At 55.1% G+C, this 27,547-nt stretch overlaps 3 protein-coding genes across 4 annotated transcripts in view; 1 reads left to right on the top strand and 2 right to left on the bottom strand.

Moving 5' to 3' along the window:
- Positions 1 to 6,947, bottom strand: part of LOC119109425 (formin-like protein) — a 40,821-nt gene extending 33,874 nt beyond the window's left edge. The window contains 2 exon segments of the mRNA XM_037233039.1: positions 757 to 840; positions 6,364 to 6,947. Of these exon segments, the coding sequence (XP_037088934.1) occupies positions 757 to 840; positions 6,364 to 6,534 (255 nt within the window). The 5' untranslated portion in view covers positions 6,535 to 6,947.
- Positions 6,948 to 8,681: 1,734 nt separating this feature from the next.
- Positions 8,682 to 18,727, bottom strand: LOC119110456 (4-trimethylaminobutyraldehyde dehydrogenase). Its single transcript, XM_037234291.1, has 9 exons — positions 18,287 to 18,727; positions 14,317 to 14,503; positions 14,052 to 14,164; positions 12,960 to 13,091; positions 12,128 to 12,247; positions 11,235 to 11,342; positions 10,762 to 10,950; positions 10,321 to 10,547; positions 8,682 to 9,870 (listed from the first exon to the last, which is right to left on the bottom strand). The coding sequence occupies exons 1-9, from the start codon at positions 18,542 to 18,544 to the stop codon at positions 9,654 to 9,656; spliced, it is 1,551 nt and encodes a 516-aa protein (XP_037090186.1). The 5' UTR covers positions 18,545 to 18,727; the 3' UTR covers positions 8,682 to 9,653.
- Positions 18,728 to 19,083: 356 nt separating this feature from the next.
- On the top strand, positions 19,084 to 23,381 carry LOC119110614 (AMME syndrome candidate gene 1 protein homolog). Of its 2 annotated transcripts, none has more exons than XM_037234505.1 (6): positions 19,084 to 19,168; positions 20,617 to 20,812; positions 21,085 to 21,195; positions 21,546 to 21,748; positions 22,434 to 22,564; positions 23,256 to 23,381. In XM_037234505.1, the coding sequence occupies exons 1-6, from the start codon at positions 19,138 to 19,140 to the stop codon at positions 23,292 to 23,294; spliced, it is 711 nt and encodes a 236-aa protein (XP_037090400.1). In that variant the 5' UTR covers positions 19,084 to 19,137; the 3' UTR covers positions 23,295 to 23,381. The 2 variants fall into 2 exon arrangements, with proteins under 2 accessions (XP_037090400.1, XP_037090399.1); XM_037234504.1 differs by lacking the exon at positions 19,084 to 19,168 and adding an exon at positions 19,195 to 19,356 and having other exon boundaries at positions 23,256 to 23,378.
- The last annotated feature ends 4,166 nt before the right edge of the window (positions 23,382 to 27,547 follow it).

The following is a 27,547-nucleotide window of genomic DNA, read 5'->3' as shown; positions in this document are numbered from 1 at the left end:
ACCAGCGTCGCAAGCCACTCCTCGCCTTAAGCCGACCCCTCCGTGTCCACAACCTCTCCCTCCCCCCCCCCCCCCCCCCCCACCTCACCATGCCGCGGCGGGAGCTCCCTGTGCCGGCCCGCGCGGCTCCTCGACACACACCAGACGCACCACACGGCACCGCACCACTCGTCGCCGGCGGCGCTGCGCTGCGGGGCGGCGCGGCCTGCGTCGTCCCGGTCGTCGCCATACAGGTGCGCGGCGCCGCCGCAGGTGTGACGGCCGGCCACGTCTGACTCACGGCAGACGGCGCCCGGCCGGCCGGCGCCCGGCGCGACGGACGCGTCCCGGCAAGGCGTGCTGGGTGACAGCGTCCACGGCGGTGGGCGCAGGCAACACGCTCGCGTTCGGGGCGGCGCGGCGGGGCGCCGGCGGCAGTGTCTCGACCACAGGAGTGTCGAGCAGTCGCGCGTCCCGCGCAAGCGCCTGTGCGTCGGCGTAACGCTTTTGCGGCGCAGTTCTGGGCGCGCACGTGCAAAGGTGTGTGAGTGTGAAAAGCACATTCCGTCGAACGATCAACCGGGCTGTTGTAACACGTGCCCGACAGAGAGGAGCAGAGTGAGGAGGGGGGGGGGGGGGAGTACACGGGGCAGCGAGGCGCCCACGTCAGGACGGCCACCCACCTAATCAACAGAGGGGCGGCGTGGGGGGAATGGGGGTGGGGGGGGGGGGGGGGGGTACAGGAGGCAGCAAATCCACTTCATGACGGCCACCCACCTGATCGCAGATCATCTCCCACTTGCGCTCGTTGTCGTACTGGCGCAACACCTTGGCCTTGTCGGGCGGCAGGTCCATGGAGGCCTGCGATGGAGAGGTGACGGGTCAGCTGTTGACGCGCGGGGCGGCGCCCGGCACCCGCGGCGGCCATGTCAGAGGCGGGCGGTGGGAGAGGACGGAAGAACAGATCTAAATCCGACAACACCCAAAATCCCATCCAGCTGTACTGAATACGATGTGTCAAAAAGCTAATGGGTACCGGTTACTGAAAAGCGGACATTGGGACTGGATGACTTTCTATTGGGAAAACTGCCTCACGACTCTGTGACACCGAACAAGGCGTTCACTCCTGGGTACAAAGACGGATGAGGCCCGTAATCGTCAGCGTATCGTACACAGCGGCTACCACACGTGTCAATCGTACCCAATCGTCTTGGCCACACAGTGTTAAGGGAGCTGAGGAGTAGGTAATCATTAATCACCGCTCTAATTATGACTCACCCATGACAGCCAACGCGTTACGCACTCAAAATTTATCAACGAAGGGCGTGCTTAGTACATACCAGACATATCGCATGACAACACAAGGACAGGGCTTGTTAGCCTCTCTCCCGGAAAAGAACCATAACACCTTAGAGAGAAAACTACGGCCTCGATGAATTGAAGCTACAACAACGCCGACTCCAGTGCCTCCTGACGGCATGCATAAATTCCCCCCTTCCGGACCCCGTAATGCGGAGGATCAGCTGTTTGCGATGTTCGCACACCTTCAGCGGCGGCTGGCTGAGCCTCGACTCCGCCCCCCTCCCCCCCCCCTGACTCTGTCCACATTCGCACGCCCCGCCCTCACCCGCAGCCATAGGGGAGGGGGAGGGCGGGGGGAGACCAGAGCTCGGACACAGCAGCGCACAGCAGACGGCCGCCAGCATTCCGGCCGGCCGGCCGACAACCCGGCGGCGGCTAGCCGCCCGGCACGAGACCGGCGCTACCCTGCGCCACCGACGACTCCGACCGGGCCTCCGGACATCGACGCTAATTGGGCCGCGTCGCGTCCCGCGCTCCTGTCGTGTCCAGCCACGGATCACGTGTTCATCGGGCGTGCTCTGGGCCGACCGCAGCGGGTCAAGGTTCGATGAGCGACACGGCGCCAGGCCGAACGGCGACCGAGGTCATTTGGACCACACAGAGATGTGCGTACGCTCGTCAGTTTTCCGGCGCGCGACGTCGGACGTGGGATCAAGATGGGTCAAAGTGGGATATCAAACGGGCCATACGCCCTCCAGCCGGACTCTGCAAAGTGCCTCGCTCAGCGCGGCTTGCCCAGCAGTGCCTCGTACAGCGCCGCTTGCCCAGCAGAGTACCTCGCACAGCGCCGCTTGCCCAGCATAGTGCCTCGCACAGCGCCGCTTGCCCAGCACAGTGCCTCGCACAGCGCCGCTTGCCCGGCGCGCACAGCACGCCTTTATTGGCGCCGGGCTGTCGGCCGGCACCGGCGCACCGGCTGCCCGGGTGACGCAGCGTGACCGGCCCACCACTGCAGCAGCGTCCCTCCGAAGTAAAAAACATCCTGCTCGGGCTCAGGCAACAACATTCGCCTCCCGCGAGGCCCGACGGCTCCGAAGGCGCAGGCGCTGGGGCCCACGCGTCCCGGCCGCGCGCGGCACACAGGTCCGCACCGTTCGGCGCTGAGGGCTCGGTCGGCGGCAGGGGGATGGTTCGGAGCGAGCGAGACGGTACAGCAGCGCAGGGGCCAGCGGCGAGCGCTCCTGGACGACCAGACATCTGCTCGTCCACCAGTGCACACGCAGTGCACTTGGACGCCGGTCCGAAATATACAGGTGACATTGACAACAGCAACGGATCGGTGCCAATGGTGAGAGCGTAAGAGACGGGAAGGGCGCAGCAGACAAAGACGACACTATCGATTTACTTCTCCCCTCGGTCCCGCTACCGGCGAACAGAGCGCTCCGATACGTCAGCCGCCGAGCGGGGCGTGTTTTTGCTCTGCAACAAGTCCTGTTCGGCCGGTAGGCCGGCGCACGTGCACGGCACGGCGGGCTCTGCCCCGCGCGGAGGACCACTCTTTCCGACGGCAGCGGGAGGATGGTGGATGCGCTGCGGATGCGGGGCGTGGCGGGGCGGGGCGCCTCGCCGCCGCTCTCGACGCTGCGCGTGTCCCTCCGCCAGGCCGGCGGACGCGCCGCGACCGTCGACACCCATCGACGCCTCGTCGCACCGTCGGCAGCACGCCACAGCGTCGCACACCGTGGAGCGGGGCGACGAGCGACTGTCGCCGGCGGTCTGCCGGACGCGGCAGCTGACGGCTGACGCAGCGCCGGCCAGCCGGTGGCGTCCGGTCGGAGGACAGCCGGGCCGCCGCCGCCGCTGCGAGACCGCCTACAGCTGGTGACGTCAGCGGCAGCGACCGACGCCAGCACCGCTGCGCGGCACGCAAAAACGGCACGGTAACAGACCGGCGACTGTCAACGGAGATGGGCCGGGCGCTATCACCGGGAAGGATGCGCACTGCCGAGCGGGTGCACCCTGCCACGCACGAACGACGGGGAGTATGAGAGTCTGGGGAGTCTGAGAGCGTCTGTGCTTGAATTTTTTTCAGCGCGCCGCGCATCTTCTACAGCCGCATGCATCAAGTGTCCTATCAGCTTACGAACAACCAGCAGCTCCTTAGCTCAAGCGGGGTTCTGGGTGTGGGCGGACCAAGGGTTCCGCGCGCACCCCAGCGCACAGGCCGGTGCGACAGCGGTCCGCCGCAGAGCGGTGGCAGGCGCGGCCGGTCGACGCCTGTTTACACGAGCGACGTGCACAGCTGGGGGCGGCCGGCGTCTCACGCTGCGCCGACTCCGGCGGCCAGGCCGGCAGCTCCACTGCAGAGGTCTCAATCCCGGGCAGAGACGGCCGAGGGCATGGCGACGGGCTCCGGCGGGAGTGGAGCAGGGTCGCGGGCATCGACGCCGTGCGTGCGGACAACGCCGGCAACGTACAACACAGCCGGGGCAGACGCCAAGGCTCAGCGGCGGCGCCGTCGCCCACAGGCGGACGCCACCGGCCAGTCCAGTGTCCGCAGACACAAGAGCCGTCCGCTGCCCTCGGAGCCCAGAGCGCGCCCCGCGGAGCGCAGTCCGTACCCCGCGGAGTGCGATCTACCGCGGCGTGGCCCCGCGGGTGAGGCTCGGAGAGGCCGCACCCGGAGGCGGCAGACGGCGGCGGGCGGACCGGACAGGCTGCCGGACCGGAACCAAGGGAGGGTACCGGACGGAAGCCGGTGCTATCGCCTCTTCCGACGGTGACGGAGGTCGCCACGTGCCGCCACCGGAGGGCCACCGTCGTCCGAGCCTCGGGGTCGGTAGGCGGCCATGGTTTGGCTAGGCAACGTGCTCCTCTGCACGGAGCAGGAGCCCATGGCCTAGCGCGGTCTCGTAGCGGGGCTACGGTGACTTTAACATCCCACAGGCGGTTGCAATTAGTCACCTAAGCCGACGATCACGGAGCTTTGCCGCTCGGGCAGTTTTGTTTTTGGTAAAGTCGGTGCTCGCTTATTTTTGTTTGCCTCCAGCTGCAGCAAACCTTCCCAGCACGAGACGTTATCGCCAGCCGAGGCAGCACTACTTAACTGCGCCTGGATGGTCGGATGACAAGGAATGCATTGTGCAACGAGCGCCACCCAGCCGCGAATCCGTCGCACGCGGCAGGAAAACAGCGGATTAGGCGAGCGATCCCGCTCCCTAAAAAGCCGACAGCGGTGACGTCCTCTGGACCGGAGGCCGTCACACAAGACAGTGCCACATTCAGCTAACCTGGCCTACTCCCCGCTCCCACCGACAGGGTCGCCCAACTCCACAGAGGACTGGCTCCGTGAGTGGCGGGACAGCTTCGGTTAGTGCTACGCTGCTTATAATCAGATCAGCGATGACGCGAGGACAACAGGCTGATCTTCTCCAAGCATCCGATGCACCGAGTTTGGGACGCGAGGGCCGCAAGAACTGCGACAGCTGAATGGGGGCGCGCGGTCCCCAACGCTCCACAGCTACAGAGAACTCCACTTGGCATTTACACGCTGTTTGCACGGGAAGTACCGGGCCAAGGTCCCTGGTTTTGCGAAACAACACAAAGATGACGGGCGCCCACGACGCGACGGCGGCTCGTGTTTGTTTTTCTTCCGATCACGACAAAAATAGTCAGCGAGCCAGCCGAAGCTCGGGCGAGTTAACAAAGCCCGGTCGACACGGGGCGGCGCCTGGCCGGCCGGGTCGACCCAGGCCACGGCGCGTGGGACGGGCGAACACGACCTCGCGCCGTCGACGAAGGCCGCGGTGCTGACCGCAGGGCTCGGCCGGCAGCGAGCAGCGACGCGTGGGCAGGCGGCCGCGCAGCGTCATCACAACAGCGCCGCACGATGCGGTGCCGTGCTCGTCCGGCGAGCGGCGGACGAAGCACCGCCGCATTCCGCCGCGTCCGCGGCCGTGCAGGACGCCGGCTGACCGGGCAGCGACTGGCGACGGAGGTCCACCCTGACCACACGGCGAAGAAGGCCTAGACTCCGACCTGACTGATGGCGGAGGAGGCCCGGACTCCGCCCTGACCACACGGCGAGGGAGGCCGGGACTCCGACCTGACTGATGGCGGAGGAGGCCCGGACTCCGCCCTGACCACACGGCGAGGGAGGCCGGGACTCCGACCTGACTGATGGCGGAGGAGGCCCGGACTCCGCCCTGACCACACGGCGAGGGAGGCCGGGACTCCGACCTGACTGATGGCGGAGGAGGCCCGGACTCCGCCCTGACCACACGGCGAGGGAGGCCGGGACTCCGACCTGACTGATGGCGGAGGAGGCCCGGACTCCGCCCTGACCAGGTGGCGAGGGAGGCCGGGACTCCGACCTGTTCGGATGGCGAGGGAGGCCCGGACTCCGGCCTGCGTGCTGTACCAGAACCCGGACGGCGGCGGAGCGACGTCAGTTTGTTTATCGTACGACGGACGGCGGCCGCCTGGCGCCGGGCGGCACGTGATAGATGGCTCACTGTGCGTGAGCAGGGCTGGGATCCTGTGCACTGTGCACCTCGAGTCAGTGCTGGTTAATGGTGCTGAAACAGTGCTCTGTTCTTTGCAGTCTTGTCTGTTATGGCAGAGAGCATATCAGACAACCCAACAATGCTCAGAGTCTATCAACCCAGAAGCAGTCACAAGCACTTCTGACATCAGGGATAGTACCTGACATGCATTTTCTAATAGTAGTCATTCAAGGGATGATGGCTTAGCTGGCATCAAATAATGAATCACAATCAAGCCACCAATAAAGAAGCTGCCATGCAATCCATCACATCTGGAATGAGGGATATCAATATCTAGGTACCAGCTTCTGCTCATTTGGGTACTGAACTTGGACATATGCATGAAAGGTGTGACAGCTTTGCACAAACCAATAATGAAATGTTCCACCTGTCGTGGCAATAAAAATGGCAGCTGATAAGCACAAAATATGTGGTTAACATCTGAAAGGCACTTACGCATAAACACATACAGGAAAGTAAAATGTTGTTTAAGTTACAATACAGCTTGAATAAAAAACCAGATACAACTGGTACTCACCAGAACCTTGTTGAACTTCTCCTCCAATGCATCTTGATCAGGCATTGGAAGTTTCATTGTCAGTGATGTTGCTACAGTTCCTGGAACTATGCTGGATGAGTAGTTGTTCACTCTCCTCTCCATGGTCTGTCTGTAGTCATCTTTCTCCACAGCACTTTCTGAATTACCCATCTTGGCCAAGATGTGTCTTCTTCAGAAATATCACTAAATATTCCAGTCACGGATGATACCTACTGCCAGGTAGAGGTTAAAACCGGCCTGCGAGCTGAGCTGGCTATCCCATGTTATGCACTTGTCATCAATTAAAAGGGTAATAAGTTTAAACTTCTAATGTGTGTTTCATGGGTCACCGCTCAAACAGATCAAAGTGAATTTACTGCCGTGTTTAGACCGTAGACCATCTTCAGCCCCAACATCACAGTATGTACTCAATACTGTTCACGCGTCAGCGACTAACAACACTCTTCCACGTCCTTTGAGCAACCAAAGGCCTCCAGATCTGCATGTATAGCTCCTAAACACCAGGGCCAGCTATCGCTCCACGCTGTCGCGCCCCAATCGAATTCACGGGCTCCCGCCACCGCACCAAGACACTCACTGAGCCTGCGCACAAGCTCGCCAACTTTGACGCTATCTCTTAGGCATATTTGGCGCTATTCGTCACCTGACTCGCCTGCAATGCCTCACCAACGTTTTCGTCATTTGATGACGTAGTACAATTTATTTCTAAAATTTTGAAGCTATTACAGTAAAAATAGCTATAAATAGTATTTTTTATTATTTAAAAAACACATTTTAAATGTTTTAATGATAAAATAACTTGCAAAAATATAGATTTTACCTCATTCATAATAGTAATTCAGAGGGCATTGCCGCAAAACAGCTTGTTTACACATAAGCGGTTGTCCATTATGTTGAACTAAACTACTGCTGTAAAGGATTCTATGTGCATTCAATAATAGCTTTTTTGTTCCAAATGAACAATTTTCAGGTATTGTCTGATCGATTTGACCATTCCCAGAATTGTACCATTCAAATCAAGCCAAAATACTTCTATGTTGTGTTCCGAAAACCTTTTGACCGGCACTCCCTTGGCCACTTTGCAACATTCCGACTTCATTACGACTTATGTTTACCGTTGGTTTGCGCCATTTCTTTCGGTTTTGAAATTGTGGGAGCTCATCTCGAGTACCGGATGCTTAGTTCAACAGTATTTTGCAAAATTTGAGCTGCCTCTTGAGTTCCATTACGTACAAAAATCATGTTCCCTATCGTAGTGTTTCGGGGGCGTAGTTTCACAAAATGATTTGGTTGCAAACGTGTGGAACCTACCAGAAAAGCCATAAGAAATGACCCAACATACCCTCAAAACACGCCAACAAATGGGTTTCTTCCCGGTTTTGGCCCTAAAGGTTGGGGGTTCTAAAACCCCTTTCACCCCCAGCTGAATAGGAAACTGCACCCCTGGTAGTGGCCGTTAAGCAATTACAAACACCGCTCAACACTTCCAGATCAAGGAGGCAGACGGTGAGATGTGCACATTGATGTGCTGGGATCTGGAAGCCCATCAAAAAACATTTTATGTAGTGTGTAGAAAACCAAATGACACTCTTCATATACACATGGCGTCTTTCTGGTTTGGTCGTGTTAAACTCTGTTTTGATCGGAAATTCTTGATTTGTCCCCCCCCCCCCCCCTCCATCACCACAAAACACGCGGTGAAATCCTGCGCGCGCCCCTGCCCTGCCAACTATTACTTTCCTTTCTCGATTTGTGGTACCTTCATTCCAGCAGCCTTCCAGTTCAGTGTTTCGACAAAGCTCCCAATACGAGAGCGCGGAAATCACAGTACCCTTGTCTCGGATTCGTTGAAGTTGAGGAACTGTTCTTTGGAATGACTCGTTCATTGCAGGGCAGAATTATAATTAGCAGATGCGCCTCAAACAGCTTTTAGTAATAAATCCGATTTCCGGCCGCTTCAAAATTACTTCATACTGGTGAATGGACTTGGGTGCTTTCATCCTGGTCTCTCATTGACCCATCACAAAGACTTCCTGCATTGCAACTCCCATGAGCCATCCTGGCTAATGCCATAAAGTGAGGCACGCATGAAACAGATTCAAGCATGCACACGTTTTAAATCGAAGGCAAATATAAGTCGAATCTGTACAAAACAAAACCGGACGGCAAATGAGACACCCGTGGATATAAAAAATAAACGCTTCAGTATACACCAGCACACCAATGCACTCCCAATGTCCGGTCCTATCTCATCTAACCACGCCGACTCTTCCCTCGCTGCCAGCCGTAGATTTCGCGGCTTCCGGATCAGTGTATTGCACAGACGGACATACAGCCTTGAGTACGGATTCTGGCGCATCAGAGGGCTCACCACCCTCGTCAGAGCGGGCAGATTCTGATGCCAGCGCAGGAGGCTCCGCCGCCAGGAGACCCACATAGCAACCGGCGCGAGTCGCGGAGTGCGCTGCACGGCGCGGCACGAGCACCGTCTCGCTGAAGTTCATAACACACGTTGCGTCGCAGTAACACGATCGCGCAAGCACGGCGACAATAAAGACATCAAAAGCAAACAAGGCTGCAGGGCTGACCAAAACGTTTACAAAGCAGTTTCCACTACAGGCGCGTCCAGGAAGGCATTTCCCCTGCCGGAATGTATCGCATCGGATCACAGCGCAAGGCAGCCGGCGACTCGCCTCGACCGGCCGAACCTCAAGCCCAGCGGCACGACCCGTGCCGCTCGCTCACGCGACTCGCGGCGGCAGTGCCCGCGACGCTGCGAGCACTGCCGCCGCGAGCAAATCGTACCGACCCGCGGCCCCAGGTCGGGCCGAAAGCGGTGTCAGATCCGGGTGGACACTGACGAGCTCTCCGGTACCGCGTAGGCCCGGGCAACCTACACCTCCCTCGGTTACTGCTCTCGGCTGCAGCACTTACAGCGGCAGCCTATGGTACCGGCAGGTACAGGACCGCCCGCCATTACATGTCGTTAGCAGCCCACTAGCCCATGATATGTTAGTCTGCCACGCCTCTCTCGGCGGGCACAACCCGAGTTACGCTCTGCTGCTACCAACCCCTAGCACCCCTGTGTCTGCCACGAGGGTTAAACCCCGGAAGATTCCTCCTCCAGCCTCATTCTAACGCGTCCCTCGCACTGGCCAGCAACCGTAATATCAGCTCGGCGACTATCACTACACCCCAACTGGTTCCAGATCTGCGGCGCTCTGCCACGCGCGCGCGAACACCGTCCGCGCGGCCACCCCCGGCGCCACCTATGTGCAGAGCGGCGCGGCGTCCACATCGCCGGTCTCGACGTACACGGACTTGAGCTGGGTGTAGCTCTGCACCGCCTCCACGGCGTTCTCGCGCCCGAAGCCGGACATCTTGTAGCCGCCGAACGGCACGCCCACCGGCATCACGTTGTAGGTGTTGACGAAGCAGGCGCCCGCCTGCAGGCGCGCCATGACGCGGTGTGCGCGCGGCAGGTCCCTGTCGGCGGCGCCGGTCACGTGACTGACGGGCCGGCAGACGGGGCGAGGGAACGACCGAAGGATGGACGAACAGAACGGTGTGTGGCCAGACCGGACAGGAGGCAGAGGGCAGAGCAGCAACGAGTATAAATACGTCGTGCGTTGTCAACTGGCAAAATACGACGGAAGACAGGGCTATGTGACATGGTAAAAAGCACACCACCGTGACGTCACACAGTGTAACGTCTGAGAGACAGCCCATCGTTCCATTCCACTTAAACTTACAGTCCAGAGTTGGCACACGACATCACCAGAAATGACGCAAAGCACCGATGCCAACCTGAAACTGCCAGAAGTCGGAAATCCTACCCATGACGACACACCATCCGCGTCACGAGCTGACACTGCCCCCTCCCCTCCCCCCTGTGACACATTCCCAGCCCCTGCCCTTCCCCGCCGGCGGGCTCACCGTGTGAAGATGCCGGCGGACAGGCCGTAGCGCGTGTCGTTGGCGCGCCGGACCACGTCCTCCTCGTCGGTGAACTCGAGCAGCGCCAGCACGGCGCCGAACACCTCCTCACGCACCAGCTCCATGTCGTCGCGCGGGCACGCGACCACGCACGGGCGCAGGTAGCAGCCGCCCGCCAGCTCGCCCGGCAGCGTGACGCGCTCGCCTCCGCACAGCACGCGGCCGCCCTGCGGCGAGAGCGGACGGGCTGGAGGCGGGTCGGCACCAGCGGACGGCGCGGTGAGCGGGCGGTGCGGCACGATCACAACATCGCGCAGGCATGAATCCGAGGTGGGCCTTGCGCACTAAGGGTCAATGTCACGATGGGGTGCGTATGTGACATCACTCGCTACCGCGCGAATGATCCCAGACTGAGCTGTGCGCATAGTGACTCGCGCTCACCTCTTTCTTGGCGCGCTCGATGAATCCCATCACTTTGTCGAACTGCTGCCGGCAGACAGTGGCGCCGACGGTGGTGTCCTCTTTGAGCGGATCACCGACCTTCAGCTTCTCGGCGGCCTCCACCAGGGCGGCCGTGAAGCGCTCCTTGATGGACGCGTGCACGAAGACGCGAGTGCCGTTGTTGCACACCTGCGAGCCGTCATGGACGTGAGCGGGGCCTCGATAGCAGGGCCCGGTAAGAACCAGGTGAGAGTGCAGGAAGCTCCGACCGCCGAAGCGGCCCGCTCCGCTCGCGGCGAGCCTCACTCACGAGGAAGAACAGGGTGACGATGGCGAGCATCGACTAGGAAGGCAGAAGCTTGAATGCGGTGACCATTTCGCGTCAAAGCAAAACGCCAACAAGAGCACGAATAACACGGCCCGCGCCGCGCGCACTGATCCGGAGCGGAGTCCCTGCACGAGCACGGTCTAACCTGGCCCTGCGACAGGAAGTTGGCCAGCATGGCGCCCCTCACGGCGTTCTTGAGGTCAGCGTCTTCGAAGATGATGAGCGGCGACTTGCCTCCCAGCTCCATGGTCACCTGTGGGAGGGGACCGGCGACGGTCAGCACGGCGCCCGCAAGTCCGTGGCCTGGCCACCCGCGGGCCGCCCCCGACTGAGTCTTCTCTCTCGTCGCCGGGAGGCGGCGGGGCGTGGCCGCGTCTACACCGGCGTTCGGTCACGCCCCGCCGCTGGTCAGACCACGTGACGGCGCCCGGCAGCCGGCCGGTGTCTTCCGCGCCAACGCGGCGATCACAGCGCTACCTCAGCGGGACAGGCAGCGCGAACATGAGACGTACTACCCGCCCGGCGCGGCTAGCTGCGCTGCTTTCATTATGAGCAGCGCGTCCGGCCCTGGGGAGCATGCGCTGACGCGGGCGAGACCCGATCGGGGTGTTCCGTGGCCGCCCGACCGGTGGAGTCACCCGGGTCATGTCATCCCCCGGGCGACGCGGGTCACCACACTCGTGACGACACGCGCTGACCGGTCTCCCGCCTCCGAGCGGCCTTCAGAGCGGGCCTGGTAGCTCTGACGCAACATCCGATCACCACGAGGGTTACGTGCAGCACCACTCCACGCGTATGCACGACGTGGCCTGTGAGGTGACGTTCAGCAGCCGTCGGAGGGCACGACACGGCCATAGCTGCGGGGTCGTCCTGAACACCGACAGTCCCGTCACCGTCCCCGCTACACCGCGGACGCCGTCGGCGCAGACGACATCCGCCTGCGTCCCAGAGACTGCGCGCGCGCGCACACACCACCGCCGCCCAGCGTTACACAGGCGGGAGCGCGCGTGCGGCCCGTGGCCGGCCCGCGCGCCCCACCTTCTTGATGTCGCGCGCGGCGTCGGCCATGATCTTGCTGCCGGTGCCGACGGAGCCGGTGAAGGAGACCTTGGCGACGTCCGGGTGCGAGCAGAGCAGGTGGCCCGTCTCGCCCTCGCCCTGCGGTCGGCACACGGCGCCGGTCAGCAGAGCCGGCGACGGACATCGTGGGGCGGCTCACTCACCACCGCCCGCCCGCCCGCCCGCCCGCCGGCCAGAACATGGGACAAGCACAGCCACGACACACGACGGGGCAGGTGGGAAAGCCATGGTGGTGCCTTTAGCACATGATTCAAATCGATGCTTGCAAGCAGGGGCCTAACGCACGACATGCAAATAACTCGTCCAACAGACACATAGCAAAACTGATGGCAGTGCACCAGGCAGTGCCTGGCGGTGGTTTAGAACAAGATGAACGCAGCCTTTCTGCTGCATTATCCTGAACTTATCGACTAACGTAGAATATCCAAAACTATTAACCCTTCCACTCGCAAAAAACCTTCACAAAAACGGCGAAAAAAACAAAGGGAGTCACAAGTGTCACGGCCTTATCACATGAGTCGGCACCGATACGGGTAATACGAAATAAAAAAGGCCACAGCACGGATAAAATTGCCAATTTTGACAAAACTGATAAAAAATTAATCATAGCTAACCACACCAGAGCTGTAAGTCGTCAAACCCAGCCCAACTGCCCAGGTAGCACATCACCTTACAACTTATCCGCTGCAGTAGCCCCCCTCCCCCCCCACACACAAAAAGCTGACAAGAATCATCCCGTACATCAGAAACACGGCAACTTGCCTCTCCGCGCATCCCAGCGGCCGCCCACCTGAACAACTCCGTAGACGCCTGGGGGCACGCCGGCCGCGGCCAAAGCCTCGCCTAAGGTCACAGCGGTCACCGGGGTGAGGGGTGACGGCTTGTACACGAACGTATTACCGCAGGCCAGCGCCGGAGCCGTCTGCAGAAGCGAAGCACGAGGTGACGCGGGGGGCGCGCGCGGACGCGGACGCGAACATCTCGGCGAACACAGCGAGAGAGGCGGTCTTTCCGATGATTACGGGTCAATATTCTTCAAGCAGATGTCGTCAAGTAGGTAATCGTGCGCAACTTTTCACAATCACAAGCGTGCGTAGCGCACATGTGCGAAAGCGCTTGTGCTTGTTGGCATTTACAGACAATACATACAACTTGTGCATACGTTAAGCGTGGGAGCACACATGATAATCCCTCACGATCTCATGCGCAAAAGGAAGATTGTTCGTACCACGAGTGTCGCTACATCAGGCTACATCAATTTACGCTACATCAGGTATATTCAACGCGCCAGGCAAGCCTAGAGCTCAAAGGCTCGGAAGCTCCGAAGTAACCAACGCGGCGCGAACATCTACAATGGCGGACGCATTTTTAAAGAACGTCTTTCGCTTGCACAGGAGAAGTTACCATTGAATCGTTACGCGAGCACCCCAGCCCACAAACATCTGGGTGATGAATATGTAATCATGATATATGTAATATAATAATGTGCTACGGATATGGGCGATCACAATCAGCTGTACAATCATCGATGCTTTAAGTACGGCGCCGCACGTACGGTCGGGACTAACGTCTTGGTTGTTCAGCCCGGCAGTCTATGTTAGTCAGCCAGCCTTTGTTGAGTTAATGGCAGTGCGGACTATTGGCAGATCCAGTCGTTGTTGTGGGGTGTGACATCCCACCGAGAGTGAGGCGCCGGTCCAACGCTTCATATACAGCCGAAAAGGCTGGAGTTTGCCAAATTTAGTTCAGTCTACTGACAGAAAAAGGAAATACACTGGTAGCACTCCTGATCCCCAAAAGTCCTCATGCAAGGCGCTAGGCAGTCAGCCATTCTTCTGACACATAAATCGGAGCACTTATTTGACAACAGTTCGGTGGTTACCTTCCAGACGCAGGTCTGGATCGGGTAGTTCCAAGCCCCAACTCCCACACAGACACCAACTGGCTCCCGCTGGACCAGAGCATACGAGCCTCCTGGTTGTGGCTGATATGTTCCTGGAAACATGAAGACATCGTTAGCACGTGGGAAAACTGCTCCAGAAAGTTACAGTCGTCTACATTTTGTATCGTTTCACGTGAACCATTGTTACCATATTCCACGTAAAACTCTGCATACTCTTAAAATACGCTGGACATTACAAACGAACCTTTCATAGCTTCCGGCGTAACACCAGCGAAGTAGTTTAATGTGTCGGCGACAGATTGCACATCAATCCTGGCCTCCCAGATGGGTTTGCCACAATCCTTCACTTCCATCTGCGCGATGTCTTCCAGATTCTCCTCGATGATGGTGGCAGCCTTCTTCAGGAAAACTCCGCGCTCGGCGGCAGTCAGCTGGAACCAAAGCCAAGGCGCTGTCACAGCCTGCACGGCAAACACATGCCCGCAAGGACAAGTCATCGGGTAGCGATGAAGTCGCGCGGACGATGCCATTGGAATGAAAAGGACTATTTGGGCGAAAAATTCGCAGCCGATGCAGTCTGATTTAGTGTTGAATCAAGCGAAAAACAACAGAACTATGCGATGATAACGCATTCTAGCGGCCATGCTTGTAAATACGGTGTCATGTGGATGCTCCGCGCATGTTATTATTTTCGACACGGAAAAGTGTTGTAAAACAAAGATAAAATGTAGCTAAAGTTGTAAAACTGAATTAGTTCCTGATTCACACCTAGAGAAAATGGTGACGTAATGCTCGTCGGTTTCGGCCGTTTCGCCAACCTCCGCACCGTGACGTAAGGCAGACCCCTGTCGAAAATACGCATGGCGCACAATGGCGCAAATTCAAAACCGGAGTGGCTGTTGGTGACGGTAAGTAATCATGAGCCTATACTCGATTGCTTTACAATAGCTCATGTAATCGACCTGTTGAACCTATTCGAATTTGACCGTGGACAAATTTGGTTGTTTGTTCTCCGTGCACCATATGTGGTGAACAGCGTGACGTGACGTAGACGTGAGGGCGAAACCAAGGAGCGAGAATGTGCGGCAATGAAATACAGCATGTTATCATTACCATGCGTACCAGCGATGGAAAGAGAGAGGGAGAGAGGGCATCGACAAACCCTAGGAGACCATTCAGTCGGTCCGTGAAAAACAGTGTGTAGTTTGTGCTGGGTCGCGTATAGGGAAGAAGCCAATGTGACTTCATAGATCATTGAATCACGCAGCCACACTTCAGCATTCAGGTGGCCGAGTCAGGCGAATAACAATTACTGCTGCATGCCGGCCACACCAAATGCACCTGGCCATGCTGTGTTAACAAACGTGCAGTTATTATCACAAGTAAGAGTATGCGACTTATTTATGCAAAGTGTGCGAGTAAGAGTCCAAAATCTCTTTCCACAAAGGTCTGAAACAAATGCTTTGAAACAGAGTATGCAGATGGTGGAGAAAGTGAGTTTGCTGTGTGCCTATAATCGACAGGGACCTCTGGATGCTTGTCATTCGAACTGCCTGAGCAACACACATCCAGGCCCAGGCAGGCAATGCCTCCAAGTATATAACCATATTACATCATGGCATGAAGGCAAGAAGAGGCAATGAACACCTACACATTCCATGTGACAACTGAGCAAGCTGAGTCTGGCACCATGCATCAAATTGTTTGCTGATTAAGATCACATACAAAGCTGAAATGTTAAATGTGTCCCATTTGTTGAGGGTTCATTTCAGACTCTGCTCTTTCTTTGAATAAACTTGGAAACTCATCAGGTACACAACAAGCAATGGCAAAGCTCTCAAGACACAATTTATAATGATATACTTGCCTGATGATGATAATGATTGGGGTTTTGGGGCACACTGACCTGTCTGGCTGTTATTTTGGGTATAGGTATACATTGCAAACTAACATTAGAAAAATCATTGTACACCATTCGTCGTGCTTAAGGTGGAGCACATCATAACTAATCTTAAAACAGGTAGATTCATGCTCCTACCTTCAAATTTTATTGAACAACTTTATGATAGCGAGCTCCCGAGCGCCGCACGCACCCCACCGCCTGGACTCCCCAGCGCCGTTTCTGCATTGCCGTTGCGTAATTACAATATTTCTGCTTATCAAGAACCATAAAAAATGTACGGGACCAAGGTAACAATAATAATGCAATGAAAAAACTTTCTTACCGCGTCTAGGTACGTTTATGAAACGGACAGGCCAGAAGAGTCCAGAACATAGCCCAAAACTAAACTAGCCTAGCCTACCTAGCCTAACCTAATGTAACCTAACCGAACCGAACCGAAAACCGAACCGAACCGAACCGAACCGAACCGAACCGAACCGAACCGAACCGAACCGAACCGAACCGAACCGAACCGAACCGAACCGAACCGAACCGAGACCGAAACCGAACCGAACCGAACCGAACCGAACCGAACCGAACCGAACCGACCGAACCGAACCGAACCGAACCGAACCGAACCGAACCGAACCGAACCGAACCGAACCGAACCGAACCGAACCGAACCGAACCGAACCGAACCGAACCGAACCGAACCGAACCGAACCGAACCGAACCGAACCGAACCGAACCGAACCGAACCGAACCGAACCGAACCGAACCGAACCGAACCGAACCGAACCGAACCGAACCGAACCGAACCGAACCGAACCGAACCGAACCGAACCGAACCGAACCGAACCGACCGAACCGAACCGAACCGAACCGAACCGAACCGAACCGAACCGAACCGAACCGAACCGAACCGAACCGAACCGAACCGAACCGAACCGAACCGAACCGAACCGAACCGAACCGAACCGAACCGAACCGAACCGAACCGAACCGAACCGAACCGAACCGAACCGAACCGAACCTAACCTAACCTAGCACCCACCCTCTCCCCCTCAACCCAGTGTCCCATTGGCATCCATGTTCCATGTCATACATATGTACCATATTAAGAAGTTTTGTTTAGCAGCCATATTCTCATTTTGCTTTTCATTCATATGCAAAAACATCACATTTCCCCACCATGCTGACCAATCTACAAACATTATGAAAGACTGCTTGCATACACAAGAAACACATTTTATTGAATTCTTGTTACCTTGGCCTCATACATTTTTAGTTCTTGATGCACAGTAATGTTGTGATTACACAGTAACGTTGCGACTATGCATAGAAATGGTACCGGGAGGAGGGGGGGTCACTGTTGCTGCATGTTTGCACTCAGATGTTCGCAATCATAGTTATTTAAGTTCCAAGATACGAGCTTAGATGACCTGTTTTATGATCAATTACAATATATTCTGCCTTAAAAACAAATGATGTACAATGCTCTTTCTCAACATGAGGTGGCAATGTATACCCCGACCTTATTTTGTTTTGGAAATATTGCTTTCAGCTTGGATGGACTTGAACATAACATGTTTATATCACATCCCTGAAAGTAATAAAATAACAGTACACAAAAACAGGATCATCTAGGACAACCTGCCCAAACTGTCCATTGTACTAACCATCTCTAATATACAAGTGCACTGAAACAGGTGCATAGAACTCAGGCAAGATTAAAGTGTACTGAATTTGCTGATTTTAGTTGTAAAATATACTGACAGCCAGTGGCTGCTTGAAATTACCTCTGCAAAATAATAAAATTTTTGCCCTCTATATGCTGACAGTGGTAACCATGCCCACAACTTGAGATGATTGACTTTGTTTTTAGCCGCCAAGCCCCCGCTGCAATGGGCACTTTTGGTATAACAAGCATTTTCTGCATTCTGGTTCCTGGATATTACATGGCCAGAGTATGGTAACATGTTTGCAGGAGATGTCATAATCCATTGTCTATCAGAATACAGCAGGAAAGTCAGAAACATAATCTTAGTCTAATTGAAGTAAATCCACAAAGCACACCAGATTCTCATGGCATGTCACATAAGTTCATGGACATAACATACACTTCCTTGCCACATGAACATTTGTGCGCATGGTTGTGCACAGCCCAGCATTCTTGCAAAATATAGTTGAAATACATCTGAAATTAAGCTACATACATCAGCCATCATCTCGCTGTTGCCATTCAGTGGTGTTTTCATATTTAACTTTTCATAGATGTTACATTGCAGAACAGACACTGCACAAGACTATTTTATAACAAAAAATGACTTACAGCACTCCATGCTGGCAGTGCCTCCTTTGCAGCCTTGACAGCTCGATTCACTTCATTCTGTGCGGAACTTGCAAACTGAAGCAAAACCTTGCCGGTTGCTGGTTCTAAGTTATCCACTTCATTGAATTTGTCAGCTGGAGCACACCTCTTGTTGGATATAAAATTCAGCGGTTCTTGGATTGACGTACATACAAATTTCTGCATTTTCACTGTAGTTGTTAGACAACGAATCGTCTTGGTCGCGGCACCCACAATCATTAGTATTCCGGCACGGCGACGGAGAGGAACCGGGGCCGCCTGAGGAGTTGATCAAATACGATAAGTACGCCCTCTATATGTGATACTTTTCAGGAACTAACTACAGATCAATGATCTTAAAACGTTAGATTGTGTTATCAGATTAAAACAGGTTACAACTTTTTTAGACGTAGCCCTCTACGCTTAGTTCAATGTACAACATTACACTTCATACGAGCAGCCAAAACGGCGAGGAGCATGTGAGACTTTGCGCCAGTTCTGTCTTCTTCGGCGATAATGCCATGTATCCTTACGTCACAAGGTGCTAATTCAATTTATCGTTTCAACAAAACAGAGCAATAGCACGTACGTAAAGAAGGTAAATGGAAAATAAATTTCTTAATTCTCAATCGAAAATGCTCATCACTATCTTGTCGGAAGATACATTGTCTCTGATTCAGATGGGCCGCATGCTTTTATTTTCTGGCCAATCAGCTTGTCGAAAAGCACAAATCATCCAACGGATCTGCTGCTGCGAACACATCCCATCTCAGCTAGCACGAAAGTCTACTGTGCTGCACCTCAGCTGGTAGAAGTCTTTTGTTGTTGAGATTATGGGACGGAAGCGGTTCGCTGTTGATTTAGGTGAAGGCTCAATAGGCAGGGTTTCAGCGAAGTAATGTTAAATTTTAAGTCAGTTCTCTCGTGATGATTTTATTTTCCATTCGTTCCTAGCCTTTTGTGTCCGGAATAACTTCAAGATTTCATGCTGACTGAAGGCCTTGGAGAAGAGGCAGCTTTCTTTTCATTTCCATTTTGCAATCTTTTGTCAGGTTCGTGTCATGTGCTTTGTACTGTCACTGTGCCGATCCCAAACTAAAGCATTTTGCTGAGAAGTCTGTTCTGTTTACGTATGGCTGGGCTTGGCATGAGTATCTCAGGGGAGCAATGATGGGCAATCAGATTGCTTTGTTCTAATGACCTGAAAAATAGATGACCTTCAAGCTTTAAATGGCTATCTGTGGTCAGCTATTGTGCTCGCTGCTAGAAAAGTGTTTTTCCTTAAGTGTTGTACATTTGGTTACTGTAGTATCCACTTCTTGTATTTTGCATTATTATGCACCAGAAAGTATTACTTTGAGCAATTTTAACTTCTTGATAAGCATATGTGTTATCTCATTGTAATTTATGTTTTAGCCCCAGCACAATACTTTATCATTTTGAATGTAGCATGTACAAGCAATGCAGCTGAAATACCAAAATTGCATTTGTTAAATTTTGCCTGAAATGTATTTGTGCTGTCATGATTGGTTAGTATTTGGTAACTAATATAGAGTATGGCATTTATTTATCTGATATTGATAATATTGTATGGGCTAACTTGACTAATTGTAGCCAGACTGAACAAAAGTCCACACATATATGCATTGATTAAATAAGGATGAAGTTATTCTGCTCTTTGTTCTCCAAACAAAGGCAAAGCAGAAACATCTGCTATGAATGAGGGTGTCAGATCAATATCAGACATCAATAATATGTTTATCAGGAGAACATGGAATAGATGGGAAAAAATAAAAGTTCATGCTGCAAACTTATGGCCTTGTAATTTAATTTATGATATATTAGTTATATACATTTTGGTGTATTGTCAACTAACTTTTAAAAAATGTGTTGATGTGGTGGAAGCTGTAGGTGGCAGTAATATCAGTAGTCCTCATAACATGTTGCAACCCTATATCTGTGTGGGCAATGAGTTCAATTGGGCACATCCCTGAAATGTTATATTTCAGAGTGAGTTAGGCATCCCATAAGATACTAACCTTGTGTTGGTTAGCATGATTTGATAGCAGATGATGAGGTTGTGTATTGAGAATGTGTGTAATATGTGTTGTGTTATGGCAAAATTTGCGACTTCTGGTCAAAAGTCTGATCTGTTGCCTTGTTCTTTCAAATCTGTTTTTGATAGTTTCTGAAAACAGCAACCCAATCATGTTCATCTTTTCACATTAACAATATTGACTGTCCTTTTAAGTTCTTTTTGTGTACAGACTTGAAGTGACCATTGATTCCAACACCATATTGTTCTGTTACAGGTCTTTCTGTGATGATGTCTACCAGCTGCTGTGGTACAAAGAAGCAAAAAATGAACTCTGGAATGGCATGCAATGGCTACCATGATACTAGATCAGTTGTCACCAAAGAGATGTGCATATATTGCTTTGATGTGCTTTATGCATCATTGCATAATTTGGAGCCACCACCCAGCCCAAACTTCCCCAATGATTCATAGTAAGATCACATATCTACTCCCGCTCTATATGTGTTGTGTGTCAAATTTATGAGTTTTTGGTTTGTCTACATAGATGCTTTGATGATATATGTTGAATATACTCTTAAAATTATCTCATTTGATCATGTCAGGCTTTTGGTGATGATTTTTCATGTGTTGTCTGGCATATTAGGCATTCAACCCAGCATGTCATTTGTGATATTACTGCTTTTGTTCTGCTGTCATTAACATGCCAGCCAGCAATCATTAGCTTGATCTTGTCTCGTTGCAGCCCGCTGTTTGTGACGTGGCAGATTGGTCGGGACCGGCGCCTGAGAGGCTGTATTGGAACATTTGACTCATTAGATCTCCACACTGGATTGAAGGATTACTCCATTACCAGGCAAGGACAGCACAGTAGCAGACTCTGAAAATGTTGATTTGGAAGGAGGCTATCTTTTTCTGCACAATACTCATGTCTAATTTGGATGCTGTGTGATGCTTGGGGAGGCAACACTATGCTGTCCCCTTTCTTTCTGGATGTGGGAATGCTGCAGCTCATAATGTTTCCAGCCTGTAATGCACCATATCAGACCAAGTGGTCAGTTCAAACACGACTTTGGTCCTTGCTACCATGCTTGCGTACATGCACATCATTTGCGGCGCTGCGCGGACGGCCCGCCTGGGGGGAGCCGACTCCGGCCGCGTCCGACGGCCGGCGCCGCTGACACCTGCGCCCGCGCCGTCCGGCAGCGCCTTCAAGGACCGCCGTTTCCAGCCGATCACGCGCGACGAGCTGCCGCGTCTGCACCTGAACGTCTCGCTGCTGACCAGCTTCGAGTCGGGCCGCGACTACCGCGACTGGGAGCTCGGCAAGCACGGCATCCGCATCGAGTTCACGTGCGCCGGCCGCAAGCGCACCTCCACCTACCTGCCTGAGGTGGCGCCCGACCAGGGTGGGTGCCGGCACTGGTGGCGGCCCGCCGGGGCGCCGGGGGGCGCGCTGGCGGCGGGATGGACTGGCGTTGTCTGGTGCGGGTGGCTGCCTGAAGCAGTGACAGGCAGTGGCTGGATAGCGACCACCGCGTGTGATCAACAGCGGTCGCTGCGTAATGGTTGATGAGTTGGTCGCTTTTATGTCGATTCCACGGCACCAGACCCAAGAGACTCGAGCAGGCTTTTCATCCTTGTGGTCAGAAGCAGACCAACAATGTGAATACAATGAAATTTGACTTTTCCCTCCAGGTTCCTTTAAAGAACTTTCTTCAGATTTCATCAACACCTTACATGTTTGTGCTCATAACTGAAGCTCATGCAGACTGCAAATCAAATTACCGGAGTACTGGCTCCCAGAGCATTGTTCCCGTACTGCAGTGTGCATTCTTGTATTGCGAGACACGTGACGGGCATGCGAGCCCACTGCTTCACCACGTTCTCTTCAAGCCGGCCCTGTCTGCCGCTCAACGTGGCCGCACTCAAGCCCAGGCCACGTAAGCGGAGCGAGGCCGTACGTACCCTGGGCACGCGTGCGCGTGCGTGCGTGCGTGCGTGCACGTGCGTGTGTGTGTGTGTCAGCCAAGGGCGGCGCCGTATGTCGTCGACGGCGCTCTGTATCGCCTGTCTGGGCCTTGTGCCCGCCAGGCTGGGACCACACGCGCACCATCGACTCGCTGCTCAACAAGGGGGGCTGGCGCGGCGCCATCACCGAAGACGTGCGCCAGAGCGTCAAGCTCACCCGCTACCAGAGCTGCAAGCTCGGCATGTCGTATGACGTGAGTGTGCGCGGCGGCCGGCCGTGGCCCTGGGCTGGGCGGGCGATTGAGGGTGATGTGGAGCTGCTGGCCCTGGGCCGGGCGGGCGAGGGAGGGTGATGTGGAGCTGCTGGCCCTGGGCTGGGCGGGCGAGGGAGGGTGACGTGGAGCTGCTGGTCCCGGGCCGGGCGGGCGATTGAGAGTGATGTGGAGATGCTGGCTGGTGTGGGACTGGGCAGAGGATTTTGGTATGAGACAAACTATTCACCATGTGATAACGCCATACACCAGTGTAAAGTAACCCCACGTGGGTGAGCTCTTGGTCCCAGTAACGATACAACAGTGTGCGTTCTCCGTCTTTCTTGAAACAGCACGCGTCCAGGTCAGTTGCGTTGCGTCTGATCACAGGGGGCGCGGCTGTAGGTAAGCTCCTAACCATAAACAACTGGAACAGTGGCCCCTTGTTCGATGTGTGTGTTTGTGATTGCATGGACCTACGAGATGCTCAAACACCACTGCAGCGCCATACCTGTCCTGTCTTACTCCTCACAAGTTACGCTCCCGTCTGCCACTGCGCTCATGTCCGGCTCCATCCAGACCGGTCCTCGCTCGGTATTCGGGTCCACACGGGTCCATGCTGGTCCTGGCTTAGAACCGACCCTGTGGGCGTGGTGTTTCCGCTGCGGTCTTCACAGCCCCGCATTCGTTTCAGGAATACATCGACCTCACCTCCCATCGACGTACAAACTAGTAGCTGCTGTATGGGAGGGAGCCCGCGGCGGCGTGGGCGGCGCGCCCCCGTGCCAGCCCGGCGGCGACGGCGGGCGCCCGCCGAGACGTCCCTCGAGGGCGCCCCGACCGCCGGCCGCCCGCGGCGCGCCGGCGACGCGAGGCCTCTGCCAGCGCCGCGGTGCCGGCATCCCGCGAGATCTCCGGAGTGGGCGACGGCCGGGAGCAGGCCGCGCACGAGTGGCAGGCGAGGCCGCGTGCGATCGGAGCGGGACAGGAGGGAGGCGATGGCGGCGGCCAGCCGCGCCCAGCCTCGACCTCGACTGGGCTGGAGTCGTGTGCCCGGGCGATGGAGGAGCCCGCTGGCTTTTACTGTGCGCGTGCCGCTCGGTGGTTTGTGCGTCGCTTAGCAAAGTACAACCTCAGTTGGCTGCTGGCTGCGTGGGGAGACGGCGAGGTGCGTTTGCGGTAGACTAGGGCTGGTGGTGTAAGCTTTAGCTGTCGATGTGTGGTGTTTGCCCATTTTAACCGGTAGGCTTAGTGTACGCCGTGGCTTACACTGCCATTGCCGCAAACGCCGGCATTTGGAAATAGTGGCGTGCTGCTTGTCTTTTTGGCAGCTTTGAGTTGTGGACGAAGTGACGTCATTCAGGCCTCTGTTTTCGTTTTCAACGGAATAGGTTGAACCGCAAACGTGCCGTACTTAACCAAGAACCTTGGTTCAGCTACATTGATATGATTTTTATGAATCAAATCAAGCGAGAAAGATCTGTGCTTATGTTTTTCTAGCTTTGTACTCCAGTTGCGAGTGAAATTGTTCCATTATTTGATAGCCTTTTCCTTCTTCCGATCCACGAACTGCAGCGCTAGCTGCTCATTTTATTACCGACAATGTTCTCTGTATTACCGTAAATGCACGTCATCGGGAATGTGCGGTGCGGATTTGAGTGGAAACGGTGTTGTTCCTGAAGCGACTTACCTGTTTCTAGCTGGCGACGGACTCCACCCGTCGCCTTCGATCCCACTCGACACAGTGCTAAGACCGGAAGCTGAGTCCTCCGACCCCGTCCAGTCTGCGTCTCGCGCAGTCTCCAGCCCCGAGCGCGTCGCACAGTCCCCAGCCCCGAGCGCGTCGCGCAGTCCCCAGAGCCCCATACCGGACCGTCAACTCCGCAGTGTCCGCCGGCGGGCGGCCGGAGCGGACCCCGCCGGGTCCGCCCGCCCGCACCGGCCGGGCCGCGCGCTCGCGCCGGTGTCGGTGTCGACGACGGCTCGTGGTGCCGGGCCCTGTCCACGTCGACCCGCCGCCGGCGCCCGCGCCCGCGCCAGCCAACGCCCCAGCCCATCCAGCCTGAATCTGTCTCTTTTGTTCTCGCCAGCGAGCGCAGACTGAGTACCGCGCGTGGTATTGGAGCGGCTTGCACGTGGAGAGACTGGTGGTTGGTTGTTCGTCCCTCGCGGAGCGTCCAGCGCGTGTGTCCGTAAGTAGCCGCATGAAGATAAAGGTGTCTGTGTGTTTCACACACTGCCTTGGTGGATCTATTTACGTGTATAGACCTCACATGACTCGTGTGTGCGGGAATAAAATCTCGGAAAGAAGTGATGTCTGAGGCGGTACTTGGTGAATGTCAAGGTCGTTGACCTCCAAGGTGATGCCGCTGCGTGGCGGCCCCGCCCGACGCCCGGTTGGCGGAGCCGAACCAGCGCAGTGCGCGCATGCGTGCAGCCTTCCGCGTGACCGCGGCCGGAGGGGGGGGGGGGGGAGAGCGAACATCATCGAGTAACATCATCCCATGCTGGAGACTTAAACGGCACGCTGCGATGCCAGCTTGCATACGTTATTGATGCTTAGGGGGATTTTTGGCTTTTGGTCGTGACGTGCTGCGTCCAGTGGCTTCCAGGGAGTTCAACGTCCGGCTGCGACAATTCATTGATGATAATGTGTGTGCAGAGCACACTTAAGCAGGGCACGCTCATTGAATCTTAGTGCTCGTACCATTCGTGTTGATACGCAGGCAGATTTTGTTAGTCTCACATTGGGATTGTGGGTTTTGTGTCCGGGTCAACGTAGCCTTCAGCAGACAGCGCCGGGTTTCGTGGTAAGGCGTGGAAATGTGAGCCTCGTTCCCCTAACACATATGGAAAACTGTATCCACAGCATCTCACAGTCCATCTCGTGCTTTCCGATGGATCGTGTTCATCGTCTTTGATGGGCTTCTGAGCAAACCGTCAGACAGAAGATCACGTGTTTGGTTATTTTCTAGCGTTTGTTCTTTGGTGATGCGTGAAAGGCGGGGCTCTGGTTTCCTTTCCAGTAAAGGGGACTTCAGCGGCCCCAACTCTGGGCCACCGTCAGAGATAAACTCGTCTGTCGTATTTTGGCGTAGTTTTTGTCAGTTGTCACTGCTAAGTCCACTCAACCACTTAACCACAATCACCTGGCCACCACTACCACTGTCCACCACCATCACTTGACCATCACCACTTAAACACAACTACTTCGCAACAACTACTTCAACACCGCCATTTGAGCGGAAACGTGTGTTTCAGTAACGGCTAGAAGCTCCACAGCAGCGCGATGCAATGCACGCAGTCGGCCTCTTCGCGTGCAAGTAGAGGTATCTGTATCGGGCCCCGTATGTTGGCAGCCACGTTATGGGCCGGCCGGACGCATTGGGGGACATATGAACAGAAGCGGCTATGTTGCTCGGTGACCAACTTACGTGCCCAGCCGATAGTGCTCCTGCAATGTTATCGTCTGCGTGCGGTCGCACCTGCCACGTACGACTAAACATAATTTACAGTGGAACCCGCAGCTTTGCAAGCGACGCTGCGGTCGCCCGCCAGCATTCAGCCATGCGCTGTCGTGGCGTTAACCAATACAAACTGATCGCGTGCTGCAGCGCCAGCTGATAGCCCGACAGCGTCGTTGTCCAATGCACACGGCTGCACTCTTTCGCGGGCGATGACAAGCGTGAGATGCCCGGCTGTCGTATGCGGCCAATCACGCTGCTAGCCGGCCGCCCGCATTTGGTAGCGCGCCGCCCGGGACCCATATGAATTCGGGAGTTTATGCCGGCCGATTACTGATGTGCATTACCGGCTGACGATGCTCCCGCAATGACATCGTGCGCATCGTCGCACCCGCCTTGCACGACCTAACGTGTTTCACAGTGAATCCCGTAACTTAGCAGGTCGTCGCTGTGTCAGGCCCGCCGTGGTCAAGCGGTGAACCGCCAGGGCGTCAACCGAATGAAATGGATGCCTTGATTGGACAAGTGTGCTGAAGTGTCAGCTGATTGCTCTACAGCATGGCTATTGAATGCACACGGTTGCGCCCTTCGCGCGTCTTTACAAATATTTCTCGGGGCCGCAGTACGCTGCTGACCCTCACGCTACGGACCGGCCGGGCACATTTACCAGTGCACCATCACGATTAAGATCAGTCTAGGGAGAGTTGTTTCACACACTGGGCTGCGTGAGGGGGTGGGGACTAAGCAGGGTTAAATGACGAGGCATATCCCCAAAATACGCTACAAACGCTTCACCCGATTTCGCTTACTTGCCAATCAATGCGGGTGGTGAGCGGGTGGGTCGGACATCTCAACTGAATGCAAGTTCCACACTGTCTAATTTAGTACGCTATAAGGGGTAGCTCAGCGCTGTACTTGATTTGCCACCTTCCTCTTCCCCAGTAACTCGCTTCAGGGGTGTGGTGAGAAGGCATCGCGTTGCTGTTCTGACAGGAACCCTGCATGGTAAAACACGAAAAATTCGGGCCTGAAGCGATGAGGGGCACCGACTACTGGGCCCCTTCCTTGGCTCCATTGATAGCTGTAATAGTTTTGCATGCTTCCGACTTAAACCTGAGTTTTTGATGAGGCGGTGAATACAAGATACTGGTATTCGCAATGATTGCAATGTTTTTGGCCAGTGTTACGAAAGGAAAAATTGAAATTGGTGTCGTTACTTTTGGTGGCATGGTTACTTCCTGAAACTGCAATTTTCTCCGCGTTCGCAGTGGAACAAAACTGGAACTTGTTTCCATCGGTCGGTATCCCCTTGCTTCCAATTTTCATGGAAGCGAATTTCCCGTAAAATAACTGTCATTGCTAGCCGTGACGATTTCAAGCCCGGACAAAACAATTCTACGGGGTGCGGTGTCAGTGGAAAGGTATTCGACGTGGATTCAATTACGGCGCAATAGTTTCGTTTATGCAAGACGATCTGTTCTAAGCTTGCTTGAGGCTGTAGTTCCGCTGCGAAAATTGCAAA

Source organism: Pollicipes pollicipes, unplaced genomic scaffold, assembly GCF_011947565.3.
Source record: "Pollicipes pollicipes isolate AB1234 unplaced genomic scaffold, Ppol_2.1 Scaffold_7231;HRSCAF=8579_pilon_pilon_pilon, whole genome shotgun sequence".
NCBI lineage: Eukaryota > Metazoa > Arthropoda > Thecostraca > Pollicipedomorpha > Pollicipedidae > Pollicipes > Pollicipes pollicipes.
The sequence above is the reverse complement of the archived record's forward strand: the minus strand, read 5'-3'. Positions and strand labels throughout refer to the sequence as shown.

Excerpts from the sequence above, each read along its gene's own strand:
- LOC119110456 (XM_037234291.1), bottom strand. The coding sequence starts at position 18,544 with ATGATTGTGGGTGCCGCGACCAAGACGATTCGTTGTCTAACAACTACA. Across the intron at positions 14,504-18,286 it reads CACTGCCAGCATGGAGTGCT|CTGACTGCCGCCGAGCGCGG; the intron begins GTAAGTCATTTT and ends CTTTGGTTCCAG. Across the intron at positions 10,548-10,761 it reads TCGAGCGCGCCAAGAAAGAG|GGCGGCCGCGTGCTGTGCGG; the intron begins GTGAGCGCGAGT and ends CTCTCGCCGCAG.
- LOC119110614 (XM_037234504.1), top strand. The coding sequence starts at position 19,290 with ATGCTGACTGAAGGCCTTGGAGAAGAGGCAGCTTTCTTTTCATTTCCA. Across the intron at positions 19,357-20,616 it reads ATTTTGCAATCTTTTGTCAG|GTCTTTCTGTGATGATGTCT; the intron begins GTTCGTGTCATG and ends GTTCTGTTACAG. Across the intron at positions 22,565-23,255 it reads AGCTCGGCATGTCGTATGAC|GAATACATCGACCTCACCTC; the intron begins GTGAGTGTGCGC and ends CATTCGTTTCAG.